We start from the raw sequence: 14,717 nt of genomic DNA, 5'->3' as shown, positions 1-14,717 counted from the left end.
TTTGCAAAAAAAACTAATAGTTTTTTTCATAAAAAGTCTCGTTTTAAACTTCTAATCATGATTGGCGGATGCTGAAACCCTCTTGTTTTTTTTCCCCCCTCTCTGTTATGGCTTCAAAACCATCTGCACTTGGTGAGCTGAATATTTCCTTTTCTCTCCTCCCTATGTTTTTTCACAGATGGGAATACCTCTTTAAGCCTGTGTTAGTACCTCGGATAAGAAAGGATATTAGACACAGGGGTCAATGAGACACAAAGTCATGTTTTCTAACAGACAACTGTGGTGGTCATAGATCATTTACAAGAAAAAACACAAAAAACCCATGAGTAAAACTAGACGGGGGTCTCCTCCCATGAAGAGAGAAGCCGTTATAGAAGATTGCTGGGTGAGGACAGAACTAGAATGGTGGTAAATTATATGGGAAAAGGAGCTTTGTTAGACTGATATAGGAGAGGTTCTTTATAGAAGATTTCGGCATTAAAGTGAACCTGTCACGTCCTATCTACTATCTACACTGCCCCATTACCTAAGCCATAAGGTTGTAACATTCAGATAATCGTGAATGCTTGTTTTTTGGTTTGTTACATTTTACTATGACTTTTGTTCTCCAGTTTCTGACTGCCCTGACCCTTATTTCTGTAACAGGTTGGTTATCATGCTACCTGCTTAACCGTACATTGAACACCAGTCTTCTTCCATTCTGCCCCATGATTCTGCCCACCTGCTAATAATCCGCAGTCGGAAAGAGAATTTACTCCAGGGAAGCAACCCTCGGGGTTCCTGCACTTAAGTCCATACCCCATAGATTTTTTATTTTTTTTTTTATTTAAGGTGAATGTGACACAGGGGTTTTTCTACTGGTTCTAAGGGTGGATTGTAACATTTTTTTTTAACAAAAATAAAAGTATATAAAAAGTTTACCTGCCAGCGAGTTATTAAAGAAGACAAAGGAAACGTCTCCATTAAGAGCCACTTTTTTCCATTCTAACCGGATAACTTGTTCCTTTTCTAGTCGGTATTTGCAGGTAAGGATGGTCTCTGAGAGGAATAATGACAGCCATAATTAGAAAGGACGATACATAACGTCATAAGCCAACTTAAAATATACAAGGGGGCAAGAACTTTGTAATGCCCCAAGGACCCCTGGAACAGTGTCCTTGGTGGTCTCCATCAGTCCCACAGACAATAAATGAATCACATAGTTGCCAACATTTGAGGACGTTTACACCACACCCTTAACTATGACTTGGCCCAACAAGTAACACTTTTGGGCAGGGTTTAGGTAAGCCACAGTCCCTTGTGAATTGGGAGATCCAAGACAGTTGGAGAGTATGGGAGCAGCAGGGGCTACGTGTGACTATACAGCAGGGGTCTCAAACTCGGCTGGGTATATGGGCCGCACATGGAAAAAATTTGAATTTGGGGGGCCGCATTCTTTGTTCAATGTGACATTTTTAGTGATACCATTTTTTTTTTTGTATACACCTTTTGAACAATTTTTTCCGTGTTTATTTTTTTATGGCTTGGGTCGTTATGGATGTGGCGATAATAAACGTGCACTTTTTTGTGTTTACTTTAGTTTACATATAAAACAGCATTTTTAGTGCCCAATATTTTTTCATGCTTTATTTTTATTTTTTTGATTTTTACAATTTTGTTTCCCCCAATTGGCCACATTCAGTAATATTGTCTTACAATTAGCATCATATAGTAATAATGGCAAACATCTTGTAGTAATGTTCCCCATCCAAGTCCCCATCTTGTACTAATGTGCCCCATCCAGGTCCCCATCTTGTGGCTATGTGCCCCATCCAGGTCTCCATCTTGTGGCTATGTGCCCCATCCAGGTCTCCATCCTGTGGCTATGTGCCCCATCCAGATCCCCATCTTGTGGCTATGTGCCCCACCCAGGTCCCCATCTTGTGGCTATGTACCCCATCCAGGTCCCCATCCTGTGGCTATGTGCCCCATCCAGATCCCCATCTTGTGGCTATGTGCCCCATCCAGGTCCCCATCTTGTGGCAATGTTCCCCATCCTGGCGCCCATCTTGTGGCTATGTGCCCCATCCAGATCCCCATCTTGTGGCTATGTGCCCCATCCAGGTCCCCATCTTGAGGCTATGTGCCCCATCCAGGTCCCCTCTTGTGGCTATGTGCCCCATCCAGGTCCCCATCTTGTGGCTATGTGCCCCATCCAGGTCCCCTCTTGTGGCTATGTGCCCCATCCAGGTCCCCATCTTGTGGCTATGTGCCCCATCCAGGTCCCCTCTTGTGGCTATGTGCCCCATCCAGGTCCCCATCTTGTGGCTATGTGCCCCATCCAGGTCCCCTCTTGTGGCTATGTGCCCCATCCAGGTCCCCATCTTGTGGCTATGTGCCCCATCCAGGTCCCCTCTTGTGGCTATGTGCCCCATCCAGGTCCCCATCTTGTGGCTCTGTGCCCCATCCAGGTCCCCATCCTGTGGCTATGTGCCCCATCCAGGTCCCCTCTTGTGGCTCTGTGCCCCATCCAGGTCCCCATCTTGTGGCTATGTGCCCCATCCAGGTCCCCATCTTGTGGCAATGTTCCCCATCCTGGCGCCCATCTTGTGGCTATGTGCCCCATCCAGATCCCCATCTTGTGGCTATGTGCCCCATCCAGGTCCCCATCTTGTGGCTCTGTGCCCCATCCAGGTCCCCATCCTGTGGCTATGTGCCCCATCCAGGTCCCCTCTTGTGGCTCTGTGCCCCATCCAGGTCCCCATCTTGTGGCTATGTGCCCCATCCAGGTCCCCATCTTGTGGCAATGTTCCCCATCCTGGCGCCCATCTTGTGGCTATGTGCCCCATCCAGATCCCCATCTTGTGGCTATGTGCCCCATCCAGGTCCCCATCTTGAGGCTATGTGCCCCATCCAGGTCCCCTCTTGTGGCTATGTGCCCCATCCAGGTCCCCATCTTGTGGCTATGTGCCCCATCCAGGTCCCCTCTTGTGGCTATGTGCCCCATCCAGGTCCCCATCTTGTGGCTATGTGCCCCATCCAGGTCCCCTCTTGTGGCTATGTGCCCCATCCAGGTCCCCATCTTGTGGCTATGTGCCCCATCCAGGTCCCCTCTTGTGGCTATGTGCCCCATCCAGGTCCCCATCTTGTGGCTCTGTGCCCCATCCAGGTCCCCATCCTGTGGCTATGTGCCCCATCCAGGTCCCCTCTTGTGGCTCTGTGCCCCATCCAGGTCCCCATCTTGTGGCTATGTGCCCCATCCAGGTCCCCTCTTGTGGCTCTGTGCCCCATCCAGGTCCCCTCTTGTGGCTCTGTGCCCCATCCAGGTCCCCATCTTGTGGCTCTGTGCCCCATCCAGGTCCCCATCCTGTGGCTATGTGCCCCATCCAGGTCCCCTCTTGTGGCTCTGTGCCCCATCCAGGTCCCCATCTTGTGGCTATGTGCCCCATCCAGGTCCCCTCTTGTGGCTCTGTGCCCCATCCAGGTCCCCATGTTGTGGCTATGTGCCCCCTGTTCTTCACACACATAAAATAGAAAAAAAAAAGATGATTCTCACCTGTCCTCCGTTCCCTCGGCGGCCTTCCTGCAGATGTGGCCCGCAGGCACCACAGAGTCCGACTCCTTGACGATCCCGACCTGGTCCAGGAGGAGCCGCCGACAGCAGCGCTGCATTGCCGCACAGAGACTGTCTCCCAGCACTGCATTTTCAATGTCAGCCGCCGGCCAATCAGAGGCCAGCAGCTGATAGCTGCGTATGGCAATGACGTCATACTCGCTGCGCCGACACGCAGATATCAGCTGCTGGCCTCTGATTGGCCGGCGGCTGACATTGAAAATGCAGTGCTGGGAGACAGTCTCTGTGCGGCAATGCAGCGCTGCTGTCGGCGGCTCCTCCTGGACCAGGTCGGGATCGTCAAGGGGTCTGTGCCTGCGGGCCGCATAAAGCAGCCTCAGGGGCCGCATGCGGCCCGCGTGTTTGAGACCCCTGCTATACAGCTTCATTCAATCCTAATTGCAGAAAGGAATAGCGGGGAATCAGGACCCTTTTTCGAAAAATTGGTGCTGGTTCCAATGGTGGGACCCCCAGCAATCAGATATTTATACATACATAAGCCCTACAGCAGCAATGTCGACACAAAGTGACCCCGTATTTTTAGTTTTCAGATCTTGACCAGACAAGAGGTTACCACGCCACCCCAAAACCCATGCCATCCTAGTCCTCACCGTTCCCAGGATTCATCCCGCAACATGCTCAGGTCATTACTTTCCGCCTCCATTAACCAGACAAGTGGGAAGAGCGTGACCACCTCCACTTGCATCACGGCTTGTCCATTTGGGACCACCCATTGATACGATGCCATGGTTTTTGTGTTTATTTCACACGGTTGTGACATTTTAATGATATAGAATGAAGTTTAGATCCATTGCAACGCATGGCATACGGCCGGTGGGAAATAGGTTACATAAAATGTAATGCCTCTGATTAATAAGGAAATGAAATCAAATATATTAATGATAAAATAAGAGAGTAACAAGAACCTCCTGCCGTGTCCTATAATTATGTAACCAAGTCCCTGACGTCTAGAACTGTCTCTCCTGGGTCACCCAGCGGAAATGTGTTACGTGGAGTTTCTGCGGAAGACAGCCTGACCTTGCTGCTATATCACTGCTGACAGAGGAATTGTTCTGCAAGGAGACAACAGAAATAGGCTGAAGGTTTCCTGAAGTATAAATATGAATTAATAAACCTGGACTCCAGGAAAGTGACCCAGCAGTCTCGCTGCAGTTACTGCCTAGGTAAGCAAGCCATGTCTAGGTCTATTTGCTTTTCTTTTTAAGGGAGCAGAGTGAATAGGTGTAAGCAGGCGATGTACGGGTGCACACGTAGACCTTGGTACCCCAGGGGGCCAAAACTCATCAGGGCCCGACAGAAGGTAGGTGGAGGTAGCGGTCCACCCAAGGCACCAACTCACACCACCCTGAGGGAATGGGCACAATTAGGAAAAAAAATATCATTAGGGCTCATTCACACGTCAGATTTTCTCATGATTTTCATGGATAGCACTAGTGCCCATGATATTCTACGGGGTTGTGCACAGTTCTGAATTTTTCTTCACACCTAGGGGTTCGTGGATACATATCAGATTTTGACCTGAGGGTCGGATGAAAAATCGGCAATGCAAGTCAATAGGCCTGTGAAAAAAATTGGATAACACGGATGGTCAGAATAGAGGATGTGGGGACATCTTTTATTTTTTTTATTTTTCCATGTATGAGAAAAACTGATGACACTCAGACCAAACTCTGATCAGACACAGATCAAAGTCTGATCAGAATAACTGGCCAGTGTTTCTCGTACATGGAAAAAACGGATGTGTGAATGAGCCCTTAATGTCTGCCTGCACCCCGGCTATCACTGACAATCACCAGCGAGGCAGGGATCCGGCTGCTGCTTTTTCCAGTGCTGCTGATTCATTGACTCGCACCTACGTCCTCACATGGATGCAGGTAAACATGTCAGCATGAAGGAGCAGAGCTGTGGGCTCCTCCTTTTTGATGTAGGGGGGGGTGATGATGAACTCGGGCCGGTAGAGCCCACGTCTCCTAGAAGACGGAGCCCGGTGGGAAGCTCCATTGCCCTCAACACAAGGAGGAACACTCCCCAGCGTTAGGCCACCAACAAGAACCAGGTGAACCACATTCTCAATGAAGGTGTTCCAGAGACATACTTGGCAACCTTTTTAAGCCCCAAATGGACACCCTGAACCATCAGGGAATGCCCCCAAAATGCAAATGACACGTCCCCAAATGGCCACTTTGGTGAAGAGCTTGCATAAGCTCAAACCCTTTCAGAATTGGGTTGTAGGATTGTCCTGGCAAAAATGATGGTGTTGCCAAGAATACTTAGATGTGTGCACCGCTTTTAGCCAAAAAAAGAATCATACTGTTGCAAGATTAAGGTGTTGAGTTTTTACATTTTTATTCTTCCCCTTCTTTGTTATTTTGGGCAAATCTGCGCAATAACCAACATCGCTGCCAACACAACTTTCATAGGGCTGGTTATCCGGGAGATTTAATGTCTCCCCAGAAGAAATAATAGGGGACAGTAATAGTAACTGGCATTTCTTTTTGAGAAGGCATTTTGGCAGCAGAGATCTTCCTTCTCCGCACTGTAGCAATAACTGCGAAGCACTTAGGAAATAGAACTGATATTGATTTCCAAGCGGCTGATTTATGGAGCTTAATAAATTTTCTTGAATACTGTAATATCAATGCTGCTTTTCCCATAAACACATGTAGATAAACCCTTTACAGCGCACACCCTCGTGGCTCCAATGCTACGGAATATTGTGCCCCTTTGGCTTTTGTTTGCTCTCATGGGATGGTGGGTAACTGGTGTAGGGACGATAAACTATAAAAACTCATCTGTCCTTTCCAACAATTCACTTTTTTGTGCATTTTATTAGTATTAACTGTAAATACTCTGCTTCCCCTATCTGGTAAAAAACCTGAGATTAATAATGTATGGTACTCCAGAGCTGCATTTATAATTCTGCAAATTACAAACTACTACTTTTCCACAAAGTACATTGTTGACTGCATAGTTCTATAGACACTTAATTTAACAACTGCCTGCCCGACCACCACTCCCTTCAGACTCCTTCCTCCTCCGTATCAGATGGCACTCGCCCATTCATGTCTATGGGTCTGTGGAAAATATCAGACTGCACTCGGATGACATTCAGAGGGTGATCAGAATCGGAGTAGCAAAATTGGACCAATTTTCTCGAATGGAAAACATACGGTCGTCTGCACCTGCCCTTAGGCTGCATTCAGACTTCACAACCTGCGGTCATTTAACGACTGCAGATCGGCCACATGTTTACGGACTGGAGGTCATTTATCAGCCTGTTCAGACAGGACGACCGTGTTTCCAATGAGTGAAGATCAATCAGTAATAGATCATTTGGAGCACACTGGCTGTCATCGTTCTTGCCGGCACAGGAACAGGACTTGTGCTGCCGAGAACTATGATTTTTAAACATGCCTAAAAATCATTTCACCTGACGAGCAAGTGTTTTGCCATTCATCGGGTGATAAGCAGCGTGTGTGTGTTACTATGAAGGCTCGTTAATAATAATCAGCACCTTTCCTGTAGTTGTGCAGTAAGAAGACATAGGGAACTCAGGATTGTTCATTTTTGGGTGCTCACATCAGGTACAGCATCATAGTTGTAGTAGGTATAATGGCGGCTATAGGACCAGCGACTGAAGGGGAACTGACGACAAAATGAACAAAAATGACCACGTCACCACCGGGCCCTCCTGCAGTACAGCCCGCTCGGGCCCACCAACACTGCGGCCTCTCGCAGTACTGCCTGCTCTGCACAAGCAGGGGCTGTCAGAGTTGGCGGCACAGCAGGAGGGTCTCACTGTGATGAGCTTTGGGACCCTATTCTACAGTTTGCCATTAAATTCTGACTCTTGATACTCCCCTGCCCCATATGATACATTGGTGATAAATGTATCTAGTGGAAAAAAGTCTTTAAACTCTGAGGTCTGTAGAATTGTGAATGCAGCTCTGAAGTATAACACAAAATGATATAACCTGGGATCTCCAGATGAGGTATGACTACAACCCCTGGCATCAGTGCGTTGTGCTGCCTTTCATGAAATTGGGGTGACAAGCGATATTATGAGCTGTAAGGTTGTCAATCAGATTTCCTGGACTTTTTGCTAAATGTTTTCTCCATTTTACAGCACATAACATCCATCATTAGAGATGGGACATAATTCACAATCCTAATATCCTACCTCCAAATTCAAGTTCCTTTACATCGTAGTTCTCGGACTCCACAATCACAGCAGACACTTCCCAAACTGTAAAATACAAGACAACAACAGATGAGGAGTTACTCAATACATATTACAAAACCAAGGAGCAATCGTTAGCCGGCTAGCACCGCAATGGTGGACTTGTGCCATGGGTGGGGTCCAGAGAATTCTAGGCTTGTCAAGCTAGCTAATGATGGATTTATTAAGACCATAGGACATACAGTACAGACCAAAAGTTTGGACACACCTTCTCATTTAAAGATTTTGCTGTATTTTCACCATTTCCGGTGACTACCTCTTGAAGCTCATCAAGAGAATGCCAAGAGTGTGCAAAGCATTCATCAAAGCAAAAGGTGGCTACTTTGAGGAACCTAGAATATAAGACATATTTTCAGTTGTTTCACACTTTTTTGTTAAGTATATAATTCCACATGTGTTAATTCATAGTTTTGATGCCTTCAGTGTGAATGTACAATTTTCATAGTCCTGAAAATACAGAAAAATCTGTAAATGAGGTGTGTCCAAACTTTTGGCCTGTACTGTATTTGTAAACTATTATCTGTAGTAAAAAGTTATTCCCTTCTTTGTGAACGGGTATCGTTGGATAGAGCTTGTAAATACAAGTAATTTAGTGCTCATTAAAATTTTCAGCCGTTGTTGAGATATTAAAATTTGTTTACAGTTTGTTGCCTTGATGTTACGATACTGGCGCAGTACTGCAGGAATTCAGTAGCATAGGAGCACAAGCGGTAGTAGAAGTTCTTGGAGTCAAAGGAGTTGTAGGAAACAATCCGCAGACCGGTAAGAACAGTCTGGGTAAGACAGTCCAGGAGCTGGAGACTGGAACTGGACAATACTCAAGCAATGAAGGAGAGATCCATGCGGCTTTAAGTAGGCCAAAACAGGAAACAAGATGGATTTCACAGGTTCAGAATCTGCCATCTTTAGTAAAGGGCAATTGCAGAACACAGCAGAAGCCTCCAGTGGTAAGGAGTGGAATTGCAGCACAATTAAGATGAAAAATAGCAGCGACTAGTGGTCAAACTGTACAAGGACAACAGGAATCCTTGCATTTGGAGACCGACCACCACTGCTAAACAGCTAGAATGTTTGCAGCACTTACAAGCTCTTGTCTATTGAATGTAAGCACAGTTGTTTTGAAACTGGCCAGGCTCTCTGGAGCTAGCTGTTACCTCCTAATCTGGGCCAGCTTCAGCGCACTGCTTACAAGATGGACAGCAGCGGTGGTCGGTTTCCTATGCAACGAGTTGTAAACAAAACTGTAAATTGTAGCATCGGCGTCTCTGCCCCCTGCCAGGCAGAGACACCGTTCCCCTTACCGCCGTGGTCCTGCTCCGGCGTCTTCCGGCCTCCCTGCTGGTGCGCGCGGCTTCCCCGGCACTGTGCTTAGGGCGTGCGCTCTCTCTTAAAAGGGCCGCGCGCGCCGTCCTAAAAAGTCCCCGGCCAGTGGCCGGAGGACTTTCTCTATAAAAGGCACCTCCTCCAATATGGAGGAGGTGCCCGTGTAAGGTTGTTGCTCTGTGATACTTACTTTGTTTCAGCCCTCAGGTCCTCTGCAAGTCAGTCTTGTCCACCAGTCTGACTACTTTCCAGCCCGACAGTCTGCCTTCAGTCCAGTCCGCCAGTCTGTCTATGGGCTCTGCCCGCCTGCTTACCTGGAAGCACCTGCCTGTTATCTGTTGTGGCCGCCAGCTAGCCTACCCGGAGCACCTGTCTGGCTATCACCCGAATCAGCCAGCCTGACTACCTGGACCACCCGTCAGCCTGCCTGCCGTGCTCTTCCGCTGTACCAGTCAGTTCCTGCCTTTTGACTCATGGGAGTGCTCTCATACAAGGTCGGTCCCAGAGTGGCACCTGGTCCCTCTGCTCGGTCCCTCCCTGGTTCACGGAGTCGACTGAGCCGCCATGCGACCCTGGTCAGGCCGAGTAGATACTTAGTCAAGCCCCTCTGGTCCCTCCTTGCACCGCAGCACAGAGGTTCCACCACCCGGATCCGTAACAGTTTGCACGGGCCATGGAACCCGGTGCCTCCCAGGCTCCTTCGCTTACTGACCTGTACCAGGAGGTTTCTCGTCAGAGATTCCAACAGGAAAATATCCTGACCTTCCTGAAGTCTGTCAACTCCCGCCTGGACACGCTGTCGATCCCACCTGTGTCCGTCTTGAGCCGAGCGGTACCCACTCCGGCGGTGCCTCAGCCTACTAGTGCCATGGCATCCAGCTCTGGACCCCGGTTCTCTGTGCCTCCACATTTTGGTGGTGACCACGTCTTATGTCGGGGTTTTCTAAACCAGTGCACGCTGCACTTTGAACTCCTGGCACATCAGTTTCCCTCCGACCGGGCCAAGGTGGCGTTCATCATGTCTCACCTCAACGGTGAAGCAGTGGCATGGCTAAACCCTCTATGGGAGAGAGGGGATCCCCTGGTGTCTGATCTTCCGGCTTTCCTCACTACCTTCCGGAAGGTTTTCGATGAGCCCAGACGAAAATTTTCTACTGCCTCCTCTCTTCTCCGTCAAGGGGGTCTCACCGTGGGCCAGTATGCCATCCATTTCTGCACTCTCGCATCTGAGCTAGCCTGGAACGAGGCCCTTGTATCCACCTGCTGGGAGGGTCTTTCCAGACGGATAAAGGACGAGCTAGCTGGTCGGGACATTCCTTCCGAACCTGGACGACCTGGTGTCACTAGCTACCCGGATTGACATCCGTTTCTTGGAACGAGTTAAGGAGACTACCCGGGAGAGAAGATTTCCTCGTCTCGCTCCTGTATACCAGAAACCTGCCTCCCAACCGGAAATCCCCCGGGCACGCTTGCCCGAACCCATGCAGATTGACCAGACCAAGATGGTCAAGTCTCGCCAAGAGTCGCGCCGAGCCGAGGGGAGCTGCTTCTAATGTGGCAGTAAGGAGTATCTGATCCGTTCCGGTCCAGTGAAACCGGGAAACTCCAGTGTCTAGGACCGCTCGGAGAGGTCGTCCTAGGCAAGAATAAATCCTCTCCGTCCTTGACTCTATCCGTTTCTATCTCCAGTGGTGTGACCCGCTTCTTAGAGACCGCCCACCTGGATTCCGTGCTCTTCCGTTGTACCAGTCAGTTCCTGCCTTTTGACTCATGGGAGTGCTCTCATACAAGGTCGGTCCCAGACTGGCACCTGGTCCCTCTGCTCGGTCCCTCCCTGGTTTACGGAGTCGACTGAGCCGCCGTGCGACGCTAGTCAGGCAGAGTAGATACTTAGTCATGCCCCTCCGGTCCCTCCTTGCACCGCAGCACAGAGGTTCCACCACCCGGATCCGTTACATAAATACACTCCAAATTTTCAAAACATCTCAATTAAATCAGTATCAAGTATGAGCGCCAGGGAAATACCTTCGGATATTAATGGTTGTCTGAAGAATGTTTTGTTGCTCAAGTGCATTCGGATTAGAGATCATCAAAATCCGCTGCTGTCAGCTCCTGTGCAAAGGCCGACTAATGACGTCTCAGATGTGCTCTATGGGAGACAAATTCCGGAAACTCTGTAGGCCATGGTTTAGGCCACTCAGGCTGCTCACAGTAGCATGCGCAATGTTCAACCCGGTATTGTCCTGCCTAAATACAGCTTTTGGGACACACTCATGTTGACAACATGGTCTCCAGACCAATCTCCGACTATCATTGCAATCCAACACAAAAGTGGGACTCATCGCTGAATAATAAAAGAAAATAACCCTCAATTCCAGCACCATGATGACGTTGAGAGCGGTGGTGTGAGGTCAATGGAACATCTGTAGGTGGACTTCCATCTTGTAGACCAATGTCAGGCAAATGCCTTTAATGGTGTAGACACTAGGACGTCTTAGGTTTGGTATGTAATGTCCAATTTAATTTGCAGTACAGAAAGGATCAGTACACACCATTCTTCAAAAGTCACAAGACCACAAGGGCAACGCCATGAAGAGGCCTTCATGAGGGGATGTCATACCGGTCGTAATCCAGCGATTATGGTGTGGAGTGGCATAATATTTGTGCAGCGGACCCCTCTAGTGGTCATAATGTCCTAAATGTGCTACAATGGCATACAGAGTCTCCGGACTTGTCTCCTATGGAGCACATCTGGGACGTCATTGGTTGGTAATTGCAAAGGGAGCCGTCAGCAGTGGATCTTGATGATTTTCCAAAGTGAATTAGACGGCAGAACATTCACCAGACAAATAGCAGCCAAGGCTGTAAGTGCGAGGATTTATGCACGTAGCGCTCACGCTTAATACTGACTAAATTGAGATGTTTTGGTAACTTTAATTTCTATTTTTTCGTCATTTGTAATTCCATAAATCCACAACTTTTCCCTTTTCATTGTTGAGGAGTGTATCTCAAGGACGGGTGCCAGTTTTATTAAGCAGTAAATTGCAAGAGAGATAGATATTGTTGGATAGTGCTAGGAAAAAAACTATCTATGAAGATGGGAATAACCCTATAATGCAGCCGTGACCTGGTTTTAAAAAATTCAAGGACTGGAGAACTTTACGTACTAGGCCTCATTATGTGGGCACGTTCGTGATTTCGCCTGTTAGCTCCTATATGAGACTCTGTGGTCAGAACATACGGCCAGTAAAGCTGTCAGCACATGCTGCTATTCTGGACGGCCAACATTCAAATAGAGACATTCCTTCCCCCACAATACTAAACATGTCATCTGCCCAACATGTCCCCTTCTTCATACTTGACATTGTACAGCCACGTTCACCCCGATTATGGCCGTAACAACTGGATCTCCCATACTTCAGCTGCTTTGACTTTTTCTATAAGCAATGTTGCCCCCAACAGTACTGCCTCCTTGTCTCTGACACATAGTACTGTCTGTAATGAACTTTAATTCATATAGGCACAGATAGTGTTGCCTCCCAGTCTCTATGTACATGATGTAGGACTAGATGGTACGCCCATCCCTTTCTTTATGTAAATTATGAAAGCACAGACATATCTGTACTGTCCTGAGTTTGCAAAAATAGATAATGCCAGGGGCCTATTAAGCAGAAAACCAAAAACAAATAACCCCTATAAAATCACTCTTTATTAAATATTAGTTAAAAATGAACATATAAGGCTATGTGCCCACGTTGCGGACCTGAAGCATATTTTTTACGCTTCTCCCTGGCGGGAAAATCGCATGCGGATATTACATGCGGTTTTCCCGCCAGGTAGAAGCGTTTGTGAGGCGTCTTTGCATGCATTTCCGCATGCGGGTTATCAAGCACTTCTCCAAGCATCACTTGGAAAAGTGCTTGACAACTTGTTCAGAATGGTAAAAAATAAAAAAATAAACTTTATACTCACCTTCTGATGCATTCTCTGCCCCGTCCGGAGGCTTGAGCGGCTCACGCTGTTGTGTGCAGGACCTGCGGTGACGTCATTGAGTCATGTGGTGGGTCACATGACTCAATGACGTGGCAGGTCCTTCAGACAACAGCGCGACGGAGGGAAAACATCAGAAGATAAGTATAAACTTTATTTTATTCTTTTTTTTACAGGTTCTTTGGTACCCAGGTCTGGATGAGAGTCTCCTCTCCTCCAGACTTGGGTACCATCCGCACATTGATTCCGCTGCGCTTCCGCAAAATTAATGAACATGCTGCGGATTTTTGACCGCAGCATATACGCTGCGGAAAAATCCGCAGCATGGGCATTGACATTGCGGAATGCCATTGGGGACCATGGGGTGCGGATATACATGCGTTTTTCAAAGCGTTTACGCTGCGGAAATTCCGCAGCATATACGCTTGAAAAACGCTACGTGGGCACACAGCCTTAAACACACCACATAAATAGACAAAGTTAAATACACTGCTCAAAATAATAAAGGGAACACTTAAACAACAGAATATAACTCCAAGTAAATCAAACTTCTGTGAAATCAAACTGTCCACTTAGGAAGCAACACTGATTGACAATCAATTTCACATGCTGTTGTGCAAATGGAATAGGCAATAGATGGAAATTATTGCCAATTATCACGACACCCTCAAAGGAGTGGTTTTGCGGGTGGGGACCACAGACCACATCTCAGTACCAATGCTTTCTGGCTGAGGTTTTGGTCACTTTTGAATGTTGGTTGTGCTTTCACACTCGTGGTAGCATGAGACGGACTCTACAACCCACAGAAGTTGCTCAGGTAGTGCAGCTCATCCAGGGTGGCACATCAATGCGAGCTGTGGCAAGAAGGTTTGCTGTGTCTGTCAGCGTAGTGTTCAGAGGCTGGAGGCGCTACCAGGAGACAGGCCAGTACACCAGGAGACGTGGAGGGGGCCGTAGGAGGGCAACAACCCTGCAGCAGGACCGTTACCTCCGCCTTTGTGCAAGGATGAACAGGAGGAGCACTGCCACAGCCCTGCAAAATGACCTCCAGCAGGCTATAAATGTGCATGTGTCTGCTCAAACGGTTAGAAACCGACTCCATGAGGGTGGTATGAGGGCCCGACGTCCACAGATTGGGGTTGTGCTCACAGCCTAACACTGTGCAAGACGCTTGGCATTTGCCACAGAACACCAGGATTGGTAAAGTCACCACTGGCACCCTGTGCTCTTCACAGATAAAAGCAGGTTCACACTGAGAACATGTGACAGACGTGACAGTCTGGAGACGCCATGGAGCACGATCTGCTGCCGGCAACATCCTTCAGCATGACCGGTTTGGCAGTGGGTCAGTAATGGTGTGGGGTGGCATTTCTTTGGAGGGCCGCACAGCCCTCCATGTGCTCGCCAGAGGTAGCCTGACTGCCATTAGGTCCCGAGATGAGATCCTCAGACCCCTTGTGAGACCATATGCTGGTGCGGTTGGCCCTGGGTTCCTCCTAATGCAGGACAATGCCAGACCTCATGTGGCTGGAGTGTGTCAGCAGTTCCTGC

At 48.2% G+C, this 14,717-nt stretch overlaps 1 protein-coding gene across 2 annotated transcripts in view; it reads right to left on the bottom strand.

Moving 5' to 3' along the window:
- The window catches only part of JAM2 (junctional adhesion molecule 2), a 104,982-nt gene that overhangs the window by 38,377 nt on the left and 51,888 nt on the right, over nt 1-14,717 (bottom strand). For both annotated transcript variants that reach the window (XM_073668268.1, XM_073668269.1), the window contains exons 2-3: nt 7,794-7,859; nt 922-1,038 (exon numbers count right to left, since the gene is read on the bottom strand). In XM_073668268.1, coding sequence (XP_073524369.1) covers nt 922-1,038; nt 7,794-7,859 — 183 coding nt within the window. The remainder of the gene's footprint in view (nt 1-921; nt 1,039-7,793; nt 7,860-14,717) is intronic.

Source organism: Phyllobates terribilis, unplaced genomic scaffold (assembly GCF_046119375.1).
Source record: "Phyllobates terribilis strain yellow unplaced genomic scaffold, ASM4611937v1 Scaffold_2__4_contigs__length_985480577, whole genome shotgun sequence".
Taxonomy (NCBI): domain Eukaryota; kingdom Metazoa; phylum Chordata; class Amphibia; order Anura; family Dendrobatidae; genus Phyllobates; species Phyllobates terribilis.
This window is presented reverse-complemented; position numbering and strand designations above follow the sequence as displayed.